The sequence below is a fragment of the Haliotis rufescens genome, unplaced genomic scaffold, assembly GCF_023055435.1.
Source record: "Haliotis rufescens isolate VD_foot unplaced genomic scaffold, xgHalRufe1.0.p SCAF_15, whole genome shotgun sequence".
Taxonomy (NCBI): Eukaryota; Metazoa; Mollusca; class Gastropoda; order Lepetellida; family Haliotidae; genus Haliotis; species Haliotis rufescens.
Window position 1 is genome coordinate 20676229 of NW_025963835.1, and position 27992 is coordinate 20704220.

Below are 27992 nucleotides of genomic sequence, written 5' to 3' on the forward strand. Positions count from 1 at the left end.
AACAACGAAATTTATCTTTTAACTCTGTTTTTTTTTCACCAAAATAATATTCGAATAAGAGCCCCCTATTTCTAATTTTGAGAGCGCCCTGGGCGCTAATCCCTAATTTTTTCTCGTAATTACACATTGTAACTTAGTGTCAATAGTCTAATTAGTCCCAGTTCACCAACCTGCAGCATCAGATTAATCCAGAGTGAGTGAGTGAGTATGGTTTTATGCCACTTTTAGCAATATTCCAGCAATATCACGGCGGGGGACACTAGAAATGGGCTTCCCACATTGTACCCATGTCGGGAATCAAACCCGGGTCTTCGGCATGACGAGCGAACGCTTTAACCACTAGGCTACCCGACCGCCCCAGATTAATCCAGACACACAGTCTATTCTGTTAGATAAGCACACTTACCTCAAACCTCCCTTGTCCACAACAACAACAACACATGCATCTATAGTTTATAAATCACTGACTGACACTGACTTACCCTTCCATCATGTCGCTTCCTACTAATCAAATATAACAGCTGCAAATGTATCTTTCATATTTAGCAATCTTAACAGGGTGTTGCAAAACTTTCTTGATGCAAGGTTATTGTGAGCCACTTGCAGTAATTTTATGATGCAAAACTTTCCAGATTTACAGTATTATCTTGTTTGTTTGTTGTTTAAGGCCACACTCAGCAATATTCCAGCTATATGGCGTCGGTGTGTAAATAATTGAGTATGGACCAGACGATCCCGTCATTGACATCATGAGCATGAATCTACGCAATCGGGTTACGATGACATGTGTCAACCAAGTCAACGAACCAGACCACCTGATCCCCTTAGTCTCCTCTTACGACAAGCACTGATATAATGAGCAACATTACTATAGTCGGATTACGATGACTAAGTCACCGAATCAGACCTCCTTTTCGTCGAGTCCCATGACCACCATAGGTCACTGGGACCAATTCTAACCTGGAACCTCAGAACGAACTAATACATGGAAATACAGATAAATAATCTCATGGAGGCTGTCAAATACATGTTAAAACATCCAAGGTTGTGAGACAAAGTGAGTGCCTAGATAAAAAAGAAGATCACAGTGGACGATAAGGACTCATGTCTCAAGGGACACATCAAGTAAACAGGAGTTCTGATTGGACAAGTTTCAACATAAGTATATCCTTATACTATTGCAGACATTACACTGTTGAGTCTTCCCTGTGACGGGTGTCATCAGCAGAGTGGCGCGGCAAGCTGGGAGGAGGGAAGCTGTAGGAGGGTTGGCCTGAAAGACTTGTTGGGCAGAGAGTTCCTCTGGGGTCAGCATCAGGTCTGTTTTCCGAATGGCTGGTCAAAATCATCGTCTTGCAGAGCGGACAGAAACTCTCTGAAATACGCAGACCCACTGACTAAAGTGTCTATTGTAGCACAACTAGGTGAGGTGGTGAGGTGAAATGGGGTTTAACGTCGTGTCCAAGATTATTGCATTTATATAGTGACGTGCATGTACGTGTGTGTGTTTGTGTGGCTGCTTGTACTAGTCCGGAATGATGTCGATTTATAGTGCTAGCTCACTGAGATACCATGCCGCAGTTTAACATGAATACCCTACTCAGACACAGTATACTGACTCCGAGCCGACCAGTCCTTGTTTTAGCATCTTAATGCCGAGCCCCAGACAGGGTAACAACAAGTACCATCTTTTAACGTCTTTTGGTATGACGCTGTCGGGGATCGAACCTCGGACCTTCCGCTCTCCGGGCGGACGCTCTACCACTAGACCACGGAGGCGGTCTAGCACATCTGGGAGCTAGCGGCAATCTGATTGGTTGGTAAAGGGTTACTAAATGAGATTCCAATCCCAGAAACTTTTCAATGCATAAAAATACATTTCTTGGTATGGGTCGTGTACCAAATATTTGTTTGTTGTTTAACGCCGTACACAGCAATATTCCAGCTATATGACGGTGGTCTTTAAAAAAATCAAGTCTGGATCACACAATGCAGTGATTGATATCATTTGCATCGATCCACACAATTGGGATACAATGACATGCATCAACCGAGTCAGCGAGCCTGGTCACCCGATCACGTTACTCGCCTCTTACGACAACCATATCCGTCGGATCTTCACAGGTTTGTCCCAAATGAATGACACACATGCTATCAGTACACAGGAAACAGAGACCATTACTACAGAAACATTCCTATGTGTAAAGAATTTATGTATCAAATGCTACTTATCATACAGTGGGTAGTGTTCTGTGTGGGTTAACAAATAAAGCTGGTATAAATCAGGCAAGGGAGTTAACTGACTATAAAAGTCCAGTGTCAACACTTATTGAACCTACCCGAGTTCCTGGCGCTTCCTACTGGGGTCCTGCTGGGGAACAACATCTGGGGTCTGGTAGACTTCGGGCCGAGCTGCAATAAACCTATCTGATAAACTTCGTATCATGATATATATATATATCTTTGACGTAATAAGCGCCCCATTCTAATATGCGCCCATGGCGATATTTGCTAATATATTGGCTAGTGAACAATCCCAATTAGCACCCCTTCCGATTGATCAATGTACACAAGACTTATTTATTCTTGCATAACACATGTGTCATATGCATCCTTAATTATGTGAAATTAAATTCTGGAAAAATATATCTGTCGTATATAAACATTTCAGACTGTCAGCATAAACCAAAAAATTTCCGATCTTTCAACTCTGTTGTTTTTAAACAAGATAATATTCTAATAAGGGCCCCCTATTTCTAATTTTGAGTGCGCCTTGGGCGCTTATTATGTCGAATACGGTATATATGAAATATATAAGAATATACAATCAACTACTTTCTATATGCTCAACACTGAGCATCATCTAAATGAGTGAGTGAGTAAGTGGGGTTTAAAGTATCCCAGTTATATCATGGCGTGTCAACTTAAAGTGGGAGGAAAGCCCAAGGTGTTGCAGGTCTCTGATGTTTACCATTTTGGTGAAGCCCTCGAGCACAGATATGGTGCTGACAAACCTAGAAACAAAATCGGGGCAAACCGAGATTTGAACCCACAATCATAGGCTGCACAGCGAATTGCTGCGCCTTAAACGACTGGGCCAACCGTGCGCCTCTCATCTGAGTGAGAGATTTACTGACACCACCATTGTTTTCAGGGAGTGTCACATGTACGTCCATCAACAAACATGAACTGATTTGAATTGTATTGAAGCATCAAAATGAATGGTTGATCTCCATGTAGCATGCTCACATCCAAATATACTTCTTGGCCCGGTCTTTCTCTTGTCTGTCTTGTTGAGTTCCACGGCAGAGTCCTGCAGTATCTTGGAGATGCGCTCCAGCTGTCGATCCATGCGTGTCGCTGATTGCGGAGACCTGTCACTGGAGGTCCGAGACTTCTCCCTGCCCTGACCATCATCCACACTCAGGGCCGTTGTGGCCGCCATCAGGTCATCAATACTGATCTACAGAGTAAGTGAGGGAGTTACTGACAGGGATAGAAATCAGCACTTGCCCACTGTAGTCTGGAAGGTAATTTAAGTTACCGACGTTTACTACAATATCTGAAAAACTATCGGACCTACGCCAGTCAAAGTTGGTATGAGATTATTAAACAGTCATACATAACTGGATATTACATTTAAAGACAATCAGTGCATGAATAAAAAATCTGTCTATTTAGCTATCACTATATTTCATCAACAACCAGTCCTTAAATTACCTTCCAGACTATAGTCTGGACTGGTTTTGTTAATGCTAAAGGTATTCTAAGGGCTAGTAGAATTTCAAACATTTTGGGTGAGGTAGTGAAATGGGGTTTAACGCCGCGTCCAAGATTATTGCACTTATATAGCGACGTGCATGCACGTGTATGTGTGTGTGGCTGCTTGCACTTGTCCGGACTGATGCCGATTTATAGTGCTAGCCCTCCAAGATACCATGCCGCAGTTTAACATGATACCCCACTCAGACACAGCATACTGACTCCGAGCCGACCATTCCTTGTTTTAGCCCCTTAATGCCGAGCGCCAGACAGGGGAACAACAAGTACCATCTTTTAACGTCTTTTGGTATGACGCGGCTCGGGATCAAACCCCTGGACCTTCAACTCTCCGGGCGGACGCTCTACCACTAGACCATGGAGGCGGTCTCAAGCATTTTTGGGGTATGGCTACAATCACTATTTAAGCTTGATGACGTTCTTGGTTAATTTTTCACCCCTCATTACTGGCAATGTTAACATTAATTCGTGAAACCCATGGATACTGGGTCAATACTGATCTATAGAGTAAGTGAGGGAGTTACTGACAGGAATAGAAATCAGCACTTGCCCACTAGTCTGGATTGGTTTTGTTAATGCTAAAGGTATCCTAAGGGCTAGTAGAATTTCAAACATTTGAGGTGGTGAAATGGGGTTTAACATTGCGTCCAAAATTATTGGGGTATGGCTATGTTATCACTACTTAAGCTTGTTGACATTCTTGGTTAATTTTTCACCCCTCATTACTGACAATGTTAACATTAATTCGTGAAACCCATGAACTGCTGACAAACCAAACTGACAAATTTGGGGCTGAAAGCCTTGATATAAGATCCTGGCATTCTTGGGCGACGTAAAACAGAGCACAGAGAATAACTGTGACTTAGATGAGTGGGCTGCCTTTGGACACAGGTAAGCTGCTGACAAACTAAGGGTTAATAATCTGGGCAAATCTGGGGAGCAAACCCATGATAATTAGATCCTGGCATTCCCAAGGGGCACAACTCTGCACAGGATGTAACTGTGTTGGCTGATTTATCATTATAGCCATATAACACTGGTGAATAATTAATGTTTACTTGTCAAGGGGCAACTTCCAGTTTTGACATTTCCACATCTGTTACTTCGACATAACACACTCACCTCATTCCTTGTCCCCATGTTGTGAGACTTCAGGTCATCAAAGTCAGTCGTCTTCATGTACTCCACAGCAGCCTTGAACGTCACCAAGCAGTAGCTGGCAAAATAACAACAAACGATATAGAGGGTAAAAAATACAAATGTCCTTGATTGTGGAGAACCATGTGAGCTAACTACTACCTGCACACACAACCTACTTGACATTGTCCATGTCCTTGATTGTGGAGAACCATGTGAGCTAAGTTCTACCTGCACACACAACCAACCTTACGTCCATGTCCTTGATTGTGGAGAACCAGGTGAGCTAACTTAGACCTGCACACATAACTTACCTGACGTTGTCCATGTTCTTGGTGGTGGAGAACCAGGTGAGCTAACAGCTACCCGCATACTTAACCTAAATGACGTTGTCCATGTCCTTGGTGGTTTACAACCGGATGAGCTAACATCTACCTGCACACATAACCTACCTGACGTTGTCCATGTCCTTGATTGTGGAGAACCAGGTGAGCTAACTTAGACCTGCACACATAACTTACCTGACGTTGTCCATGTCCTTGGTGGTGGAGAACCAGGTGAGCTAACATCTAGCTGCACACATAACCTACCTGACGTCCATGTCCTTGGTGGTGGAGAACCAGGTGAGCTAACATCTACCTGCACACATAACCTACCTGACGTCCATGTCCTTGGTGGTGGAGAACCAGGTGAGCTAACATCTACCTGCACACATAACCTACCTGACGTTGTCCATGTCCTTGGTAGTGGTGAACCAGGTAAGCTAACATCTACCTGCACACATAACCTACCTGACGTTGTCCATGTACTTGGTAGTGGTGAACCAGGTGAGCTAACATCTACCTGCACACATAACCTACCTGACGTTGTCCATGTACTTGGTAGTGGTGAACCAGGTGAGCTAACATCTACCTGCACACATAACCTACCTGACGTTGTCCATGTACTTGGTAGTGGAGAACCAGGTGAGCTAACATCTACCTGCACACATAACCTACCTGACGTTGTCCATGTACTTGGTAGTGGTGAACCAGGTGAGCTAACATCTACCTGCACACATAACCTACCTGACGTTGTCCATGTCCTTGGTGGTGGAGAACCAGGTGAGCTAACATCTACCTGCACACATAACCTACCTGACGTTGTCCATGTCCTTGGTGGTGGAGAACCAGGTGAAATTCTCCATGTAGTAGATGTCGCTCTGGAGATGTCTGCACTTGGCTTGAGCTATGACGGTCACCTGCAACAAGGACCCTTGGTCAGTACAGGGTCTTATTTGTTTGTTTGTTGTTTAACGCCGCACTCAGCAATATTCCAGCTATATGACGGCGGTTTGTAAAATAACCGAGTCTGGACCAGACAATCCAGTGATTGACATCATGAGCATCGATCCACGCAATTTAAGTCGATGACATGTATCAACCAAATCAGCGAGCCTGACCACCCGATCCCGTTAGCCGCCTTTTACGACAAGCATAGTCGCCTTTTACGGCAAGTAAGGGTTGCTGAAAACCTATTCTACCCCGGAATCTTCACGGGTCGTACAGGGTCTTAGACAATGTAGGGTGTAATTCCCATCTCAAAGTAAATGTCTTTTTTTCATTTTTCGTAAATTCCTTAAAAGCTATAGAAGGAAATGATAAACAAGGGATATTCAAATGGCATAGGTCAGGTCAACCAAAATTATTCATCAAGTTTCCAAGTGTTGTGAAACACTGCTTATTGGAAGATATTGTCTTGTGGTTCAGGGCCTGTTCCACAAAGTGATCATAGCGTTAATAAGAAGTTTGTAACTCCCATACTTTAACATAGGCTTACCGTAGTTGTAGCCGTAACTCCCATACTTTAACATAGGCTTACCGTAGTTTTAGCCGTAACTCCCATACTTTAACATAGGCTTACCGTAGTTGTAGCCGTAATTCCCATACTTTAACATAGGCTTACCGTAGTTGTAGCCGTAACTCCCATACTTTAACATAGGCTTACTGTAGTTGTAGCCGTAACTCCCATACTTTAACATAGGCTTACCGTAGTTGTAGCCGTAACTCCCATACTTTAACATAGGCTTACCGTAGTTGTAGCCGTAACTCCCATACTTTAACATAGGCTTACCGTAGTTGTAGCCGTAACTCCCATACTTTAACATAGGCTTACCGTAGTTGTAGCCGTAACTCCCACACTTTAACATAGGCTTACCGTAGTTGTAGCCGTAACTCCCATACTTTAACATAGGCTTACTGTAGTTGTAGCCGTAACTCCCACACTTTAACATAGGCTTACCGTAGTTGTAGCCGTAACTCCCATACTTTAACATAGGCTTACCATAGTTGTAGCCATAACTCCCATACTTTAACATAGGCTTACCGTAGTTGTAGCCGTAACTCCCATACTTTAACATAGGCTTACCGTAGTTGTAGCCGTAACTCCCATACTTTAACATAGGCTGACCATAGTTGTAGCCATAACTCCCATACTTTAACATAGGCTTACCGTAGTTGTAGCCTAACTCCCATACTTTAACATAGGCTGACCGTAGTTGTAGCCGTAACTCCCATACTTTAACATAGGCTGACCATAGTTGTAGCCATAACTCCCATACTTTAACATAGGCTTACCGTAGTTGTAGGGCTAAAATCAGTTTGTGGAATTGGGCCACAGATCATTGTTCCTGCTAGTGCAGCGAAGCTGACATGACAATCAATTTCACAAAGTCCACATAAATACTAGAGTCATCAGGAGATGACAAATTCCCCCGGCCCCTACTGTTCAACGAGATAAGAGAATTTCTACCTAATCTGTCTGTCTGTACACAAGAGTAGTTATTGAGCTATCAAAACAATACCATGGAATTGGGATTAGGAACTTTGTATTTCTAGGTCAGGAAAACACCAATATGAGTCAAAATCAACCTTGTTGAAATGGAAACGAAAAAAACTATCAATTTTTAAAATCACATGAACTTCATCCCTTACATTAAAAGGTAGTTAAATACCAACAACCTCAAGGAGAGATGAACATTTAACCGCATCTTTCACCTTTTGCCTTTGAAATTAATTAAATAAATAAAAGCTGTGATTGTCAAAAGTCTATGTCACAGTGTATGGGCTACAACACTCAAGAGAAACAATCACTTTCAGAAAAGTGGCCTTGGATTCTAAACTACATGTGTTTTCATACATCCTGTTCACCACAAGTCTCACCAGAATAGGGATGAGGTCGTCCGAGGTCAAACAGGCGTCTGCAACATAAACCAAGTAATGCAGTCAGTGAATCAAGATGGATACCTGTACGACTGAAACAAGCCAAATTTTATAAGCTGAAATACAAAGTGAATCTTTTAATTAGGTGTTACAATACAGTCAACCAAACCTCTTCAATAACAAAATCATGCACAGAAATATATTGTTCCAGCACAACTCATTCCAAATGTCCTCGTGATGATCCAGATTAGAACAGGTCTTCAGCAATCCAAGCCAGCCATAAGAGATGACTAACAGTATTGGATGGTCAGGCTCGCTGACTTGGCTGATGCATGTCATCATATCCCAACTGCGTGGAATGAAGCTCATGAAATCAATCACTGGATTCTCACATCGATGCACATGGTGTCAATCACTGGATTGTCTGGTCCACACTCGATTATTTACAGACCGTCCAGCTATACGATAGTGGTCTGTAAATAAGAGTCTGGACCAGACAATCCAGGGATTAATATCATGAGCATCAATCCCTACAATTGGAATCGATGACATGCATCAATTAAGTCTGACCACCCGATCCCGTCGGTCGCCTCTTACGACAAGCATAGTCACCTTTTACAGCAAGCATGGGTTGCTGAAGACCTATTCTACCCCAGCCACGACCTAGTTCATACACTTATTCAGCATGCTATATTTCCTGGCATGCTTTTGTGACTAGGTTTTGTTTGTTTTGTTTGTTGTTTAACGCCGCACTCAGCAATATTACAGCTATATGACAACGGTCTGTAAATAATCGAGTCTGGACCAGTCAATCCAGTGATTGATAACATGAGAATCGATCCACACAATTGGGATCGATGACATGCATCAACCAAGTCAGCGAGCCTGACCACCCGATCCCGTTAGTCGCCTTTTACGACAAGCATAGTCGCCTTTTACGGCAAACATGGGTTGCTGAAGACCTATTCTACCCCGGATCTTCACGGGTCGTGACTCTAGGAGGACAAAATACAAGAACATAACCAGATGGTCAGACATTGCCCTGAACCAAGGTTCTTTAAGGTAACAGTTCGGATGGAAATAGAAATGACATGAATACCACAGGGAAACCGACTACCATATTCGACGAAATAAGCGCCCAGGCCACTCTCAAAATTAGAAATTGGGGGCACTTATTAGAAAATAATTTTAGTGAGAAAAACACAGAGTTGAAAGATCATAATTTTGTGGTTTATGCTGACAGCCTGAAATGATACAAAAGAAATGTATGTGTGTATTATACACGACAAATATATTTTCCAGAATTTAATAATTAAGTGTTCATATAACATAGTGCGTATTACACATGAATAAAAAAGTCCTGTGTACATTGATCAATCAGAAGGGGAGCTGATTGGGATTGTTCACTAGCCAATATTAACAAATATCGCCGTGGGCGCTTATTAGAGCGGGGTGCTTATTACGTCGAATACAGTATTCCTGTTGCTGTCATCAATGGTCATGTGAACATGCTGAATGCTACTCACCCCCACCCGATGACTGTCCCTGGAGGTTCGGCTGCTGGTTTTCTCTGACAAATGCATTCAACCCTTCTGTCACATTGTCCTGAAACAGTCAACACTGACATCAGCTAGGTACGAGGAACTGTCTCATCGGAAGTGAAGGGTTAAGAGAAACATCGACTGGCCACTCATGATTAAGGAATATCTGTACGGAGAAGTCCGAATAAATTCATTTTGTACTTTTTGAGTTGTGATTTTCATATTACCCATAGTCTTTTTTTTCCAGAAAATATAGAAACATGTTGGATTCCTGAATACAAGCGACGACATGAGCTCACTAGCTACAGCTCAGCTCACATCATCAACTACGTCACCTTCTGGCTTCAATGAGGGTCCTGATGGGTTTTAATGCTTAACGTAAAACACCCTTCAAACACTATCGTAAACGTAAAATTCATCTTTTTTTATCGTAAATGCTTAACAGAAAATACCAAAAAATAACTGCTTTACGTAAATAAATAATTTACTGCTTATTGTAAAATGATTAAAATGGTCAAAAACAGCCTTAAAGACCCAAATGCTTCGCCACAGAAAGCAGGCTGCGCAACTGACACAGGGGACGAGTCTAGAATGTATAGCGATCTGAGATTCTACCCGGTATTAAAAATATGAATTGTCAGGATGAAACGAAAGGTAAAATAACCTGGTGATAATATTATAATATTTGTTGAAAAATTCATTTGGCATATTTGTGAAACAAATATGCGACCCCCCAAAATTTTTGCGACGATTTTATTGAAAAAGAAGAAAAATTACTGCTAAATGAAAAGGTACCCTAAATTTTACTGCTTACTGCTTATGGGATCCCCCCATCAGGACCCTCTTCAATTAGTGTTGCTTCATGGGTTCCAAGCCCCCTGCCCCTCCCCTGCCATTTGGAAACAACATATTGTCCCCTATGACCATAATGAGGATACCACTATCCTCTCTTACACACATTGAAGGATTCAAAATAAAAAATTATCATATTAACACTGTCACTGTTGAAGTGTTTTTTGTCTTCAATATTAGCAAGAAAGATGAAATGACAGTACTGAAATCCAGGAAAAAAGTGAAAACTTTTGGAGATGTAAGATTTAGGCTATAAAAATAAAAGAATTGGTTCTCAGGCAATGACATTTGAAAATATAGTGCAGGCTGGTGGTTTTTTTTTTTTTTTTTGCTTGTTCAAACTAGTATGTAACCAAGTAAACAGTTGTGTATCATCAACCTGGGAAGGGCCTCCCTACATAAACAAGCATACAAACTCCTATTGCCACAAAGACCATAACACGAGATGTGCAGTAAAGCAGTGCGCATGTAAAGGGAAGTAACTGTGTGCTTTTTTGGATCGCATTGTTTTTAAGTATTAGTATTTTTGTAATTTTTTGAAAATGGAAATAACAACAAAACATGCGGCAGACTTTGTGATGATGCGGGTGGTGCCTGAGAACCAAGACTATTATTTTTTTTACCCTTATTTAATATTTTGCACATTATATAAATAAAATTCAATTCTAGATCTTTACTAGCCACGGCATAAGTGGGGTCTGTTCATTATGTTGATTCCTATAGGATCTGTGACTTAACATCAAAAATATGTGGTATATGCCATTAATCTGAATCAAAATTCTCTGATCATAAACAAAGATTGTTGCAACACTGAGTGTTTGACAGCTTGGGAGGCTACTCACAACTGTAGACTTGAGACACAGCTGTTTAGCTCTGGGGGTAGTCAGGCCGTCCAGGTGAGCTAACTCAACCACCTGCAACATCAAAACACATCTCGGATTCACATGAGGTGAGGTGAGGTGAGGTGAGGTGAGGTGAGGTGAGGTGAGGTGAGGTGAGATGGGGTGAGGGTAGGTGAGGTGAGATCGGGTGAGGTGAGGTGGGGTGAGGTGAGGTGAGGTGAGGTGAGGTGAGGTGAGGTGAGGTGAGGTGAGGTGAGGTGAGATGAGATGGGGTTTAACGTCGCGTCCAAGATTATTGGACATATATAGCGACATGCATGTCCGTGTGTGGCTGCTTGTATTAGTACGGACTGATGCCGATTTATAGTGCTAAAAATTCCAGTATCACTTGGGAAATACCGGAATTCACACACTCATGTCATAAACATAGTATGACATGAACACAAATATAAAATCTTCTATATATCACAATTTACTCCCCAAATTGCCTGACAAGGGAACTTAGTTAGGAATCCTAAACAAATCCCCGAGTGATTAAGCAACCACACAACTACTGCAACAACTGAATTACCCCCAAGAGTCCCCCCTACTTACAGCGGACGGAAGGGGACAGGAGAACTCGGCTCGGACCCCCAGGTATTCCGGCGTGACACCACTCAGTTTCTGGCACTGTTGAGACAGCAGTTTGTCATCGGCGGCAAACTCTTCACAGACGACCGTGAACACCTTCTGGTGAACGCTGCCCAGCACATAACTGCAACAGCAACACACAAAGCATTCATTCTAGATGAAACTGTATGTAGGTCCTCAGTGATAAATAAGTACAGTCAAACACCGTTGTGTCAAACTTTGATTTGTCGAACTTGTGGTTGTCTTGAAAAAAAAGTTTGCTCCCTGCATATTAGGGTTTGGACAGGTAACTCGGGTACTCGGGTCGGGTGGGTCCTGAGTCGGACCCGGGTACCCATAGGACTACCCAGACCCATGGTTAGTCGCGTGATATATTGTTTAATGACAAAAATTATCTAAAACTCTGTGGTTACACTATAAGTCGGTAATGTTCCCATTTCTTTCTGACAATGCACCCATTCCTTCTGACTTTTATAAGTTTGAACAAAGATAAAACTTTATGCACTAAACTTCAGTGTATGCATGACTGGATTGTTTTATACGCGTATCTAAATACATTTTGCCAGGGCTATGGTCAAACTTTTCCAAATCGAACAGTTTGTACCTATCTCTAAATATCTACAGCGGGTACCCGGGTAGGGTCGGGTAATAGGGTGGTGGGTACCCAGGTAGTAACTTTGGACTCGTCCCAGCCCTACTGCATATTCCTTCTTTATTCATCATTTTTGGTTGTGTCGAACCTTGGGTAAATCGAAGTATTTACATAGGTCCCTTCAACATTGACACAACGGTGTTTGACTGTATACTGAAGTAAGTCCACTGTAGTTCTCTTCGATTTTAAGTTCGTACAGCATGTACAGTGAACAGGGTTGGGTGTTCACTGAGCGTCTACTTGGAAATATCATAAGAAAATAACAGACATGTTGGTAGGACAAGATGTTTCATGTGAGTGAGTGAGTGAGTGAGTGAGTGAGTGAGTGAGTGAGTGAGTGAGTGAGTGAGTGAGTGAGTGAGTGAGTGAGTGAGTGAGTGAGTTGGGTTTAACGCAATTTTTAACAGTATTCCAGTTATCGGGGCTTGTCAGCTTGATGTGGGAGGAAAGCCCGAAGTGATGCAGGTCTCAGACGTTTACCACTTCGGTGAAACCTACGAGCACGGGTATGGTGCTGACAAACCTAGAAACATAATCGGGGCGAACCGGGATTCGAACCCACAGTCATAGGTTTCTGGCGTGCCCAAGGGACGCAACTCTGCACAGCGAATTGCGTTGCCCTAGAGGACTGGGCCCCCCGTGCCCCCCCGAATGAATGAAGTTCACATATCAGCCAATCAAATTGCATGCAGGTGTTATGACACATGGGTGATACTCATTATTAATGCCATCTGTGTCGAGTACCTACCTCTCTATTGAACCGGACAGAGCTTCTCTAAACTTGGGGTCGGAGTACAATCTGTGTTTAGTACATTTTGTGCACTTCTGAAGAGAAAGACAAAACACTTCACATTTTACTTGTCTGTTTCCAAAACACATACATGACCTGACAATAATATTGTATACACTTCATGCATTTGGGTCTATTTGGTTTGTATTGATTGCATGAGGATGAATTTGTTCCAAGACTTTTCATCAGGTCCTGTAATAAAGTAAATAAATTATTCATCATATATTTCTTAATCCTGTCGAACCCCGGTAAATCTGCGCCCTCACCTCGATGGCGTCGGCAGCCATGTTTTCCAGACGTGAGGCAGCATCCTGCAAGTAGTTCTTCAACACCATGTAGTTCTTGTTGAATCGGAAGATGCTCTCGTCTAGAGATTTCAACACCTACAGAATAGCAACAGCTTCTCTGAATAAGCTATGTCGAGCGGGTTAATTTTTTGAAGATTACTGATGAGCATGTTGGGCTTAATTCTCTCTCTCTATATATAGATATGAGCAAGCTGTACATTTTCAGAAGCACAAATAAACAAACAAATAGAAACAGTTTTATTTGGGGTGAAACGATTCACCGATGCATCATGTTTTCATGTGACGATACGATACGACACACGATACAGTTTTTCTTCATTGATATAAGATACACTTGCAAAAATAAATACTACTACAACTACTAGATTTATAGTAAACACGTTTCCATGCGATTTGACGTGGATATGCGTATTGCGATATGTATTGTATCGTGACCTATGTATAGTATCATAATCTTGCTGTATCGTTTCACCCCTAGGTTTTATTGAAAGTAAGTTTATTTTTTATTTTGGTTATTTCTTTTCTTTTAAACCTTTGTTTCAAGCCATAGTGAGTGAGTGAGGTGGGTTTAATGCCACTTTGAACAGTGTTCCAGTTATATCACGTAGGGTCAGCTTAAAGTGGGAGGAAAGCCCAAAGTGATGCAGGTCTCAAGACAATTACCACTTTGGTGAAACCTGGGCATGGTGCTGTACCCATGACCCTAGGATTCTGGCGTGTCCAAGGGATGCAACTCTGCACAAACGAAATGCAGCGCCTTCTACAACTCATCTTCCCGAGGCAAGTGAGTTAACTGAATATATAAAAGTCCAGTTTCCACCCTTGCCGAACAAGGCTGGTATTATGGAGTTACATTTTGGCTGGACTACAGAGTCTATGCATAGTCCTATTAAAATCGTCAAAAATAGTCAACAAAATTGAAATCCGGTTCGTAAACTGTCATGCAGATTTCGTCAAATGCAGGATTTGCAAAGCATGTGAACCGCTATCTCGTTGTCAAAAGATATTTTCTCAATCTTTTCATGTTTTTAATCAAGGTGCTCACATGATTTGATGCACTTCACGATATAAGACTCGTTTTATCACAATATAGATCTTGACTATCGATCAGATTGTCTTGACTGGGAGTCGCCATTTTGAAGCAAATGCAAGTGATACGAGAGGTGGAATATGATTGGACCATAGGAGAGGCATAGAAGGGACATAACTGGTAATAGCCACTGGTGTTCAGGAATTACAGCCTAGTTCAGCAAGGGTGAAAACAAGACTTTTAAGTCAGTTAACTCTCTTGCCTCGGGAAGATGTAGACAACTGGGCTCATGCCCCCATTTCCAGCAATAAAAATACTAATGATTATAATCTAAAGGCACTTGAAAGTAACATCCAGATTTATGTCACTACCCTTTCTTTGAAAATCAACAATGACAACAACATCAATTAATATTTTGCCTTCTTGATGGACTTACCACAGTATATTCAGCAAATGACTTCAGAAAAGCTTTGCATCTAAAAAAGCAAATAATAACAGCATGACATAAATGTACCGAAATGAACCAAAAAAGAAGAGCAAAAGATTTATCCAACTTCTGGCAGTTATTGTATAGTGTCAACATGGTCAAATGATTTGCAGCCTGTCAGTTTAGAGAAGCCATCACACCTAGGATGACTACAATCAAAGCTTACTGAGTACATCAGGCAACAGTTGATGAAGCAGGTAGGCATTGCATCAATGTTTGACGCTTGGCCTTACATTTTTGGTTGTTTTTAGTTTACAAAAGCAACCAACCACATGAAGAACAAAAAACTGAAATTATAAAAAAATATTTTCGCCTTACTTTACAAAGATGTGAAATGAAAAATAGACAACATGGGATGATATCACGACCGTTTGTAACAAATGGTTAGTAATATCCCTGTTACGGGTTTCAAACGCTGAAGAAACATTTGTAGCTTTCTCTCAAATCACATGAACAACGGTAAAACATCTCTTACACTTATAAAAGACAACTTTATCTTATAAACAAGCCATCATCTGAGTATTTACAATGTCTGTGTGATGCTCAATACAGCTACAGGGATTTATTTTGACCTGATCAGATATTCTGCCCAAACTCTTCTGCAGCAAACATTACAAAATTTGAATTGTCATGTCCCAATTCATGATATTATAGTCATAACTAATGCTGTGGCTTTGTAGATGGGACTTGTATTCACTGAAAACAAGCCTGATAACAAGGCAGAGGCTTTAATACTTAGTGTTACACGACTGCATTGAATGCAATGTTACAATACGTATGAACTTAAGAAAAAAGACCTTGAAAACAAATCCCAATATCATTACATATATTTCTCAATTTGGCTTCCAAAGGGACTTAGTTAAGAATCCGAGATAATCCCTGAGATAATCCTCAGGTATGGATAATCAAATGTGTATACTCACTCCTGGAGAGACACCCTTGGTGTGTACAGCTCTCCGTTACGCTGTTCCTTTGAGGAGTGCTTCGTCTAGTAAACAAGATTAATAAAAAAACTCAGCATCACTCAACAAAATAACAATAAACAATGAAGAATGTTCAGTGAGACCATGTGTTCTTATAGCTACACTTCATCAAGACCAGTGGTACAAGAACGTATCAGACGTTCATGCAGTTGCCCTCACTATATTAGTGAGTGAGTGAGTGGGTTTTACACCGCTTTTAACAGTATTCCAGTTATATCATGGTGTATCAGCTTAATGTGGGAGGAAAGACAGAAGTGATGCAGGTCTCAGCTGTTTACCACTTCGGTGAAACCCATGAACACGGGTATGGTGCTGACAAACCTAGAAACATAATCAGGGCGAACCAGGATTCGAACCCACAATCAGGTTTCTGGTGTGCCCAAGGGACGCAACTCTGCACTGCGAATTGCGGCACCTAAGACGACTGGGCCACCCCTGCCCCGCTCACTGTATTAAGTTTCATCATGAAATGAACTCACTCAAAGGGAAGTCAATTTGTAAGTAGAAATGTTGTAATACAACTATGTCAGAAGCAGTTTGGTACAATAACTCACATGGTAAATAGGATCCAGTGGTCTCTCAATAACAAGGATTTTGTAATGCTTGTATTCCTGGAATTAAAGGTGTTCAACATTCAGAAAGAGAAAGAGAGAAAACTTTTTTTATTTCCAATTTTTTTAATCCAGATGTTTGTTGGTTGTTTAACGTCACACTCAGCAATATTCAAGCTATGTGACGTTGACTTGTAAATAATCAAGTCTGGACCAGACAATCCAGTGATTGATATTGTGAGCACCGATCCTCGTCATCAGGGTACGATGACACGCAAACAACCAAGTCACTGAGCCTGACCACCTGATCCGTTTGGTCCCTCTTGTGACCAGCACAAGTTACTGGGGACTTATTCTAACCCGGAATCCCCTCTGGGTAGCTACACTTCTATGAGTTGTGTAAACTATGTACAGATGTTACCTTGTTATATGCTAACTCTTCATTCAGTATCTTTACAGTAATTTTCTCGGAGAAGCCTGAAAATAGACACAAAAATACCAAGAAGCCTTAGTTAAACATGCTGATTGAAAAGATAATTATTGGCGTGTTTGGTTAACATTTGATTCACACTATTTGTTTTTTGGTTTCAAGAGTAGTGAGTGAGTTTGGTTTCACGCCGCTTTTAACAGTATTCAAGTTGTATCATGTCGTGTCAGCATAATATAGGAGGAAAGCTCGAAGTGATGCAGGTCTCAGACGTTTACCATTTCGGTGAAACCCACAAGAATGGGTATGGTGCTGACAAACCTAGAAACATAATCGGGGCGAACCGGGATTCGAACCCACAATCATAGGTTTCTTGCGTGCCCAAGGGATGCAACTCTGCATAGCGAATTGCTGCGCCTTAGACGACTGGGCCACCTGTACCCCTGTTTCAAGAGTAATTCATGGACTTACTAACCTCAAAATCATGAGAATTAAAATTATTTTATCTGTAAACAAGTACTGATCGTACATGTCTTGTTTGATTGCAGAAAAACATTTAATAAATCAACATGGAAAAAACTATTGAAAATATCATACTACATATATATATATTACTTAGCATCTCAATAATAAAATTAATGAGAAGCGGTCTTTTAGGGGAGTCAGGGATAGACATGGCCATTAGTATGTTAGCATACAGCTGTAGTCCTGAGGCGGGTGAAAATCTGGCAAGAATACCAGGCACATGTTTCTCCCATCATCTAGATAAATGTCATGAATGGCTAATGCATGAGCAGAATTTAACTCCTGGCGTCTACTAGGGCTGGGATGTATACTTGGGCACTTGGTGGGTACTGAGTAGGACCCGGGCACCCACAGGACTACCCGGACCCGTGCTTAGTCACATGATATATTGTTAAATGAGTAATTCCATGGTTACATTAAAAGTCACTAATGTTCAGATTTCTTTCGGACTATTCACACATTCCTTCTGACTTTTATAGGTTTGAATGAAGACAGAGCTAAAGTCAGCTTCAGTGTACATAGTGTATGCATGACCAGATCATGTTAAAGTGTATCTAAATACTTTTTTCCAGGGCTCCCGTCAAACTATTTCCAAACGGACATTTTGTACCCATCTCCTGACACCTACAGCGAGTACCCGGGTACAGTCGGGTAATAGGGGGTCAGGTACCCAGGTCCGAGCCCTAGTGTCTACCCATTATATACAAATAAATAATGTTGGTCATGTACCGCCAAACATAATACGTCTATTAAGAATCTTGCAATGCCAATGGTTAAATAATGTGATAATATAGATAATATATAATAATATAGATGCCGAAATCATGTGACTGACACTGACCTCGAATATTTACACATCACAAGATTCGTTTTGACCTGTAACGTGATGAATATTGACTCATCTGCTAGAAAACAATATGGCATCTGGAACGAACATTTCACTGTTTATAACAAAATGATTACTTTTGATGAAGTCAATATGCCAGAACAAGGACCAGAGGACCGGACTCCTTTGCGGGCCTGACAACCTCGGGGATCGGGTCCTCGGGCCCTTGTTTTCGCATACTGACCTCGTCAAGAGTCATTATTTGTATAGTATGACTGGTGCAGTGTTACCTTCTCTAGTCTGTAGGACTCCGCCTCCTTCCTCAAGTAGCACCATCTTGCTGTGTGAGTTGATGGTCAGGTATTGCCTGCATAACCCACAGACAGGAATCAGCACACATGCAGGGTTTTACACGATGCAGAAACGTGCATCAAGGATGCACAAATTTACAGAATAGATGCAGAAATAAATATATATTGCATCCCGATAGCCTCATGAGAATATTCATTGTACCAAAGTCTTGACAAGAAATATAAACATGATAAAGTTCCTGTAATTTAAGTAATTATCAAATCTTACAGTGTGTTACACCATGTCATCACTTGACTGGACCCTTATATTTCCTGTAAGGACCCTTGAAATTAGTAATTCGGGGTCCTCTGGACCCCTAGTCTTGTAGGTCAAGGTAAAACCCAGCACAGGTGTATTTTAATATGGGAAATACCAACCCTGTCTTAGTAAACATGGTGTTTAGCACTATGATGTCACAATACAATGTTTGTTGTTTAACAACACACTCAGCAATATTCCTGCAATATGACAATCAACGGGATCGATGACCTGAATCAACCGAGTCAGCGAGCCTGACCACCCAATCCCGTTAGTCGCCTCTTACGACAAGCAAAAATCGCCTTATTACGGCAAGCATGGGTTGCTGAAGGCCTATTCTATCCCGGATCTTCACGATCTCACAATACAATGGATGATTTTGAGGCCCTAGCACTATGATGTCACCATGAAGTAACTATCCATGTCATATGCTTCTGTTTAGGGCTGGGACAATACACTAACTGTGCGATCTGACACGCATCACGATACCTTGCTCACGATCCGACATGTATCACGATACTTGTATGTGCTCTTATTGGTGGTGCGTAAGCCATCTTTTTCATAGACAGGATGGCCAAATACCTTGCACACTGATTATTTACAGTTAGCAGTGTCAAGTATGGCACAATTGAAGAAAATATTTACATTTTCACCACTAATTAGTGTTTGGTGTAACAGTTATTACGGTAAGAATCGCTATTTTTTTACTTAGTGTGTGACTGTGATCGATACTTGTATCGAGCAGTAAAAAAGTGTATCATCCCACTACTACTTCTGTTTCAACTGAACTCGCCTGGTCTGCAGAATGGGGATAGGCTGGTCTGCAGAATGGGGATAGGCTGGTCTGCAGAATGGGGATGGGCTGGTCTGCAGAATGGGGATGGGCTGGTCTGCAGAATGGGGATAGGCTGATCTGCAGAATCGGGATAGGCTGGTCTGCAGAATGGGGATGGGCTGGTCTGCAGAATGGTGATGGGCTGGTCTGCAGAATGGGGATGGGCTGGTCTGCAGAATGGGGATAGGCTGGTCTGCAGAATGGGGATGGGATGGTCTGCAGAATGGGGATGGGCTGGTCTGCAGAATGGGGATGGGTAACAACAAAATCAAAGGTGTTTTGATGAAGATCACACTTAAAATATTATTAATGCAGTATTGCCAAGCCAATAGCAAATCGATGTTGAGGAGAAAAGATACCTTTCAAGAACAGTATTCATACACAGCAAAAAATCCAGAAAATTTCCAGGATCCAAACCCAAATTTCAGACTGCAGCACAACAATCCATTCATTTCACAATTATGTATTCATCATGCATTAAGTAGGATATATGTTAACTGGGGAGTATAAAATTCTATTTACACAAAAAGTATCAAGTGTGTTCGGTTGTTGTTGAACACCACACTCAATATTCTTGCTATATGACGGCAGTCTGTAAATAATCACATTTGGACCAGACAAACCAGTGATTGACATCATGAGCATCGATCTATGCAATCTGGATACCATGACATGTATCAACTAAGTCAGCGAGTCTAACAACCTGATCCTATTAGTCGCCTTTTACGACAAGCATAGTTGCCTTTTACGGCAAGCATGGGTTGCTGGAGACTAATTCTAACTTCACGGAGGATAGTATCATGCCTACATCTGACACTTACCCTCTGAAATATGGAGATGTCCTCAGGATGTGGGTTTCTGTAGAAACAGACAAAAGCAAACATCATGAACCTAAAGACTGATGCCTTCAAGATCTGATTACCATGCTTCCTATTTAGCCATCATTGTCACATCAAGCATAGCCACTAGTCATCAAATAAGGCCACACTTTCTGTAACATATGGTATACAGATTTCGGCAAACCTGTTGGCTTGTGTTGGTTGAAATAAACATAAATATATAAACAAATCTGCTTAACTAAGGCATCACATTAGTATAACTGTATGACCGTATTCGACGTAACATGCACCCATGGCGGTCTCAAAATAAGAAATAGGGGGGCTCTTATTAGAATATAATTTTGGTGAAAGAGTTGAAAGATCGTAAATTTCGTGGTTTATGCTTACAACCTGAAATGATACAAAAGAAAAGTCTGTGCATATTATACACGACAGATGTATTTAATTTCCGTAATTAAGAATTTAATTTCCGTAATTAAGAATTTAATTTCTGTTATTAAGGGTGCATATAACACGCGAGTGCGTATTATACACGAATAAATAAGTCATGTGATCGATCGGAAGGGTGCTAATTGGGATTGTTCACTAGCCAAAATATATAGCAAATATCACCGTGGGCGCTTATTAGAGCGGGGCGCTTATTACGTCGAATACGGTAACATGAATTGGGAAATTGGAATTTCAATTTGGGATTATTTACTGCTGCAGACTTGGGGTCAAACATCAGCCTCTGAGCATGAATCCCTCCCCATGTTGAGTGAGTGAGTATGGTTTTATGCCGCTTTTAGCAATATTCCAGCAACATCACGACAGGGGACACCAGAAATGGGCTTCACACATTGTACCCATGTCGGGAATCGAACCCGGGTCTTCAGCGTGACGAGCGAACGCTTTAACCACTAGGCTACCCGACCGCCCCTCTCCCCATGTTGAAATTGGCAACACAGATCAGCTTGAAATGCAACACTTACCCACAAACTTCTGATTGATGGCTAATCCCTCCAGGGAGGAGGACAGTGGTACACAGATCAGGTGGCATTTCTCCTGGGCTCGCTCATACAGATCCAGGAATGTGGTCTGATGAAGAGAAACAATAAGATTGCAGCTCACTTATGTACATGAACACACAGCGTACTCAATATTGGTTTCTAAAACACAAGACATTGAACTCTTTGTGAAACATTCTGTAACATTTCAATTTTATTAACCTTTCATATCTTTGGTAAATTCCTGTTTTAATAAAATTTAAAGTCCAGGGTCACCTTCCACAAAGCAATCTTAGCACTAAGATGATCATAGAACTCCCATGCCTTTACATAAGCTTACGATAGTCGTAGCACTAAGATGATCATAACTCTCATGCTTTAACATACGCTTACGAAAGTCATAGCGCTAAGATGATCATAACTCCCAAGCTTTAACATATGCTTACGATAGTCATAGCACTAAGATGATCATAACTCTCATGCTTTAACATATGCATACAATAGTCATAGCGCTAAGATGATCGTAACTCTTACGCTTAAACATATGCTTACGATACTTGTATCACTAAGATGATCATAACTTTCATGTTTTAACATATGCTTATGATAGTTGTAGCACTAAGATGAAAATAACTTCCGGCTGGGCGGGAGGGTGGCAAAGCGAGTGAGAAATCAATATTCCAGCTATATCTTGCCAAGGCTGTAATGACACACTTCATGAAACTGTGTGATACGATAAATATCTCAAAAGTATTTTGAAAATACACTACAGATTACCTCCCTTTGCTTTGTGATTACAAGGTGTTTTGGTAATAGGGTGTACCTTGTAAATTGAAGGCATCACTAAAATCTCAAGGCAAAGGTGCAAATAAAGAATTACGTCCCTTTGAGGAATAGTAACTGTTTTTTTTGGTGCATGTCAAATAAACCTCAAAACACCAAGTACCGTATTTGACGTAATAAGCACCCAGGGCGCTCTCAAAAACAGAAAAAGGGGCTCTTATTAGAATATAGTTTTGGTAAGAAAATAAACAGAGATCAAAGATAGTTAATGTTGCTGTTTATGCTGACAACCTAATAAGATACAAAAGAAAAATCTGTGTGTATTATACACGACACATATATTTTCCGGAATTTAAATGCCCATAATATTGCATATAACACAGGAGTGCGTATTATGCACGAAAAAAAAAGTCTTGTGTACACTGATCAATCGGAAGGCGTGCTAATTGGGATTGTTTACTAGCCAATATATTAGCAAATATCACAGTGGGCACTGATTAGAGCGGGGTGCTTATTACGTCGAATACGGTATTCTGAGTGTAGCATTGAAATTTACATACGCCTTGAAATCTGGTGCTGTGTCCAGACCTGATAACTTACCAGTGTTTCCGGTCATATTTTTATCTGCCGGACAGATGAGCCGGCAATGTACCAAAATACCGGTCATTTGTGATTTTTGTCAGTCATTAATAAATTCAATAAAATACAACATAAAACATACTGACTTGTTTATTAAAATTTGCGTTTCTTTCTACGAAAGATCTTCGTAGCTTGTTTGACAGTATTGTTGACGTCTGCGTGTAGATTCAACAGCATCAGGTTGTTTATCCGTTGTTGGGAAAGACGATTGCGACTGGCAGAGTGTATCCTGTTTTGCAAACTGAATCCACGTTCAGCATCAACGCTGCTAACTGGGATAGCAAGTGCTATCGAGCACAGAGTGGAAAAGTCGGGATAAATATCTGAAAGTTCAGAAATCACTGTCTTGCAACTTTGTTCGAACGAGTCGGCTCCAATGTTGTTGACCGCCATCTTGAAGGGTGTGAAATCCTGCTGCGCCCGGATGCGATTGATGACGTCATTTTCAGCTGGACCAATCGGGAGGCAGAATTTGTCCAGTAATTTCTCGAGGGATTCCCTTCCGTGAGCTGTCAGTTCCTCTTGCGTTTGGGGAAATCGGCTTGGGTTGAGCACTTTGTCCAGACAAGTAACGATATCAGGCGAGTCATCCGGAAATCTTTTTCTCAGAGAGTTACAGAGTTCCTCAATAAACCCACAACGGGTTTTCACAAACGCACCGATAGATCGCGGGTCCCCATATGTGACCTGAATTCCACGAAATTCCCCGTTGTTCAAATTATCCAAGAAATGCTGTTCATTTTCACCTGCTGTGTTTTCTAGACTGGCAAGGGAGTCAATCGTAGAATTCACAATTGGCATAATCATGCCCAAGTTGATATTCTCTCTCTGAAAAAGAGTAACAATTTTGTCCATCACATGGAGCACGTCAGTCATCATGTAAGTAAGTCGGATAAAGGAGTACGTTCGAATTTTCTTCTGAATATTCGTGGCAACAGCGTTGTTTCGCTCGGCAGATTCCTCTTCAATTTCGAGAACAAGAGCTGGCCAGTTAGATTTCACTGCTTTGACCGCCCGTCCCACGGAAAGCCATCGAACACTGCATGGTTGTTTTAAACTTGAAAAGTCAGAATCTTCAAGGACCTCTGAAAGTTCTCGCAATCTGTTGTATCGCGTTGCTGAATATTCAAACAGTTTGTAGATATCATTCAATGTCCTTCTATAGTCCGCTACGACCTTCGAAATCTTCGCTGCATCGGCTGAAGCAAGTGCGACACGATGGGCTATGCAATGGACGTGCACAAGATATGAATTATGATCCTGCAACCTCTTCCCAACTCCTGAGTGTTTCCCGGTCATAACAGACGCACCATCCGATCCTAGACCGACCACTTTTTCCAAAGGAATGTTCCATTGAGGCAAAATTTCAAGAATTTTTTCCATGATACATTCGGCTGTACCACTATGAACTGAAAAATTTCCTAAAAACACTGTTTCTGCCTTTCCGTCGTTAACGATTTTCACAAACAATATAAGTTTTTTTTCAACCGTGATATTTACAGTCTCATCGATAATGAGTCCAATAAACTTGCTTTTTTCAAGTTTAGATTTTAAATGTTCGTTAGTACTCTCAACAAGTGCATTCTCCATCGCGTCTGTCGAGTCCGAATGAGTGTACGTTTCTCCCTGTAAATGTTCACATCCGTTCCGCTGCTGCAGTTCGATTAGTTTAGAAAACTTGGAGGTAGCAATATTTTCTTGAGACATGAATAAAACTGTGTTTAACATTGCTGTTAATTTCTCGTCAGATTTGTCTGCTGCCACCTCCATATGCGCTGCCATTGCATTTTTGTGATACATCGTTGTAACGGCCTGATGATGAGAGGCTCTGTCTCTATGATCTTTCAAAGCAGATTTCTTGAGATTAACATGATTAATACAACCTTTAGTGAAACCGTTAGATTTTTTTGCTGCCTCGCAGATTCGGCAAAATATTATGATTTTGTCGCCCTCCTCCTCAAAACGAAGCCACTTGAATTCATTCGACCACTCTGCATTAAACTTTCGCAGTACAGATTTCGTTTTCTTTTTCAAGTATGGTTCGCTAGGCATTGTGTCCGAAGATTTCGAGGTCGAGGGAGTGTTTGATTCAATACATTCGCTCGCGTCAGCCGCATGTTTCCGTTTCAGATTAGCACTAGACGTCTCCACCCCAAAGAAAGTGGAAAGATTCGTCTGCTTCGCCTTCGGCATGTTTAATCTCGTGCCACGAGGCGTCAGAGATCACGTGATTACCAACGTCATCTATCAAGACAATAATATCCAATCAAAGCGAAGCACGTTAACTGGTGCGGGATAGTCATGCTATTAATAGATGGGGGGTTCCCTGGAATGCGAGACAGACGCTTGCGTTTCTGTGTTTGATGAATAAAGCCTATCAATTTATATGAGGCAAGTAACTGTTGACATGATCATATCTTAAAACAAACAATGTTTTATCGGACATGGTAGCCGACAATGTTCATATTTATCAGCTTGTTGATATTTTTATCGGTAAAAAGCCGGCAATTACCGGAGAACGGAAACACTGCTTACCCTAACCCAAACACAGCTAATGCTAAAGGGGCCGTTGTTGTTACAGGTACTTCAGATATGTACCCTACATACAGAAATGTACCCTGGCCAAAATATGAATACAGAAAGGTACCCAAAATGAGTCCATTCCGCAGCAGGCTGTATAGCGCAATGCTCATAACTGGTTCCTTGAACGCTTACGTAAATGACATGTCCTGCATAACAAACCGCGGAAAATTCAACATGGCAGTATGCATTACATATTTTGTTCTCAGTATTTCCTTTCCATAAATAGACTGGAAATGTCATATTGTTGTATGCATTCCTGTGTGCTATATAAAAAAACAAGGAAACACAGTAATGTACGTACATTACTCAAATATCCCACAATGCACAGAATTATCCAGTATACACTCATCATCAGGCATACTAAGAACTACAACATGAACCTGTTTCGGTTTCGGGTTGAGGAATATGGACATGTTAAATGACGTAAAAACATGTTATTGCACTTATATAGCGACGTGCATGTACGTGTGTGTGTTTGTGTGGCTGCTTGTACTAGTCCGGACGGATGCCGATTTATAGTGCGAGCTCACTGAGATACCATGCCGCATTTTAACATGAATACCCCACTCAGACACAGTATACTGACTCAGAGCCGACCAGTCCTTGTTCTAGCCCCTTAATGCCGAGCGCCAGACAGGGTAACAACAAGTACCATCTTTTAACGTCGGGGATCGAACCGCGGACCTTCCGCTCTGCGGGCGGACGCTCTACCACTAGACCACGGAGGCGGTCTGATACGGACTGTACGTCACTATATACATCATTTTGGACACTTAAGATGAAGTTGTGAAGTCGTTAAAAACTGATGCATAAGACATGTTAAATGATGTAAAAACATGTTAGACGTTGTTTAAGAACGATTGGACGTCACTTTTATACATCATTTGGACATGTTAGATGACATTATGAAGTTGTCAAAAGAAATTAAAAAATCGCTTTAGACAATTACATGACTAGAAAACATCCTAGAAGTCGTTCGGGACCCAATGAACATGATATTCTACGTCATTTTGGACATGTTAGATGACGTTATGATGTTGTTAAAAACATGTCAAAAGTCCCTTTAGACACGTTAAATGACGTAAAAACATGTTATACATCATTTGAGACCGATTGAACATCAATTTAGGATTAGTCCATTCCCCCATCGGCCGTACTGCACATTGCGCTTCACTGTTTCCTTGAACGCTTACGTACGTGACATGTCCTAGTTGCCAAACTGCACTAAAATTCAACATGGGAGTATATTTTCTCTCGGTATTCCCTTTCCATAAATGGATCAAAACTGTAATACTGTCGTATGAGATGCATTCCAGTGTGCTGTATGAAAAACGAGGAAACACAGTGACAAAGGTACATTACTCTATTAATCCATGATGCACAGGATTCTCCAGCATGCATCGTCATCAGGCGAACCAGAGCTACAAACATGAACCGGTTTCGTGGTTTCATGTTGAGGAATTGGGATTCGTCTGCCTTCTGTATTCTGATTTCGGCTGGAGTACATTTCGTGTACAGAAACTTCAGCACAACTAACCCTAAGGATCGAATAGGCATGTGAGATCAGTGAAGCAAGATCTGTAACGCAAGAGTGGCACATAAGCTGCGCCTGGTAAACTGCATTGTTGCCATACACACTTGATCATGGCCACTTCAAATGCACTTTGTCAGTTTGATGAACATGTCATGAATGGAAAATAGAAAAAATATTCGTGTTCAGTGGTTGAAGTGTTTCCCCATTTTGAGAGAAAAACGCCATGTCCTTAATCACATACAAACGGTAAGGTGAGAGAACGGAACACTTACCGCAAAAATAACCCTGAGGGAGGAACATAACTTGACGAATATTTTTGACTGGTGACACCGATACTAGCATCACAGTGACAGTGCATGATAAGGCAAAATCACATCTAGGCCCTACACGACATAATATTCATAACAATTCGCGTGTTGCCCATTTTTATCAAAATAAATTGACCTGGGGGGAATATGGTATATAAGACTGAACTAATTTCACTCAGAGAATTAATTCTAACCTGAAGTGCTCGGAAAAAAGGATTGTTGTCGAGTTCATCATCGTCACAAGACATTTTCCGCTCGTGAAGTTTCACGCGACCAAGTTTCACGGCCTTTGCCTTTATGTTGCGTTGTATTTTC

The 27992-nt window shown here is 41.3% G+C and overlaps 1 protein-coding gene across 1 annotated transcript; it reads right to left on the bottom strand.

Moving 5' to 3' along the window:
* Positions 1–27971, bottom strand: LOC124135178 (putative uncharacterized protein DDB_G0284213). Its single transcript, XM_046500410.2, has 19 exons — positions 27872–27971; positions 21816–21921; positions 20827–20863; positions 18852–18928; positions 17205–17260; positions 16787–16843; positions 16173–16237; positions 15199–15238; positions 13691–13807; positions 13383–13459; positions 11947–12106; positions 11353–11424; positions 9644–9722; positions 8118–8155; positions 6054–6157; positions 4903–4996; positions 3250–3463; positions 2340–2412; positions 1–1375 (listed from the first exon to the last, which is right to left on the bottom strand). Exons 1-19 carry the CDS (start codon positions 27923–27925, stop codon positions 1315–1317), a joined length of 1581 nt encoding a protein of 526 aa, XP_046356366.1. The 5' UTR covers positions 27926–27971; the 3' UTR covers positions 1–1314.
* Between the last annotated feature and the right edge of the window lie 21 nt (positions 27972–27992).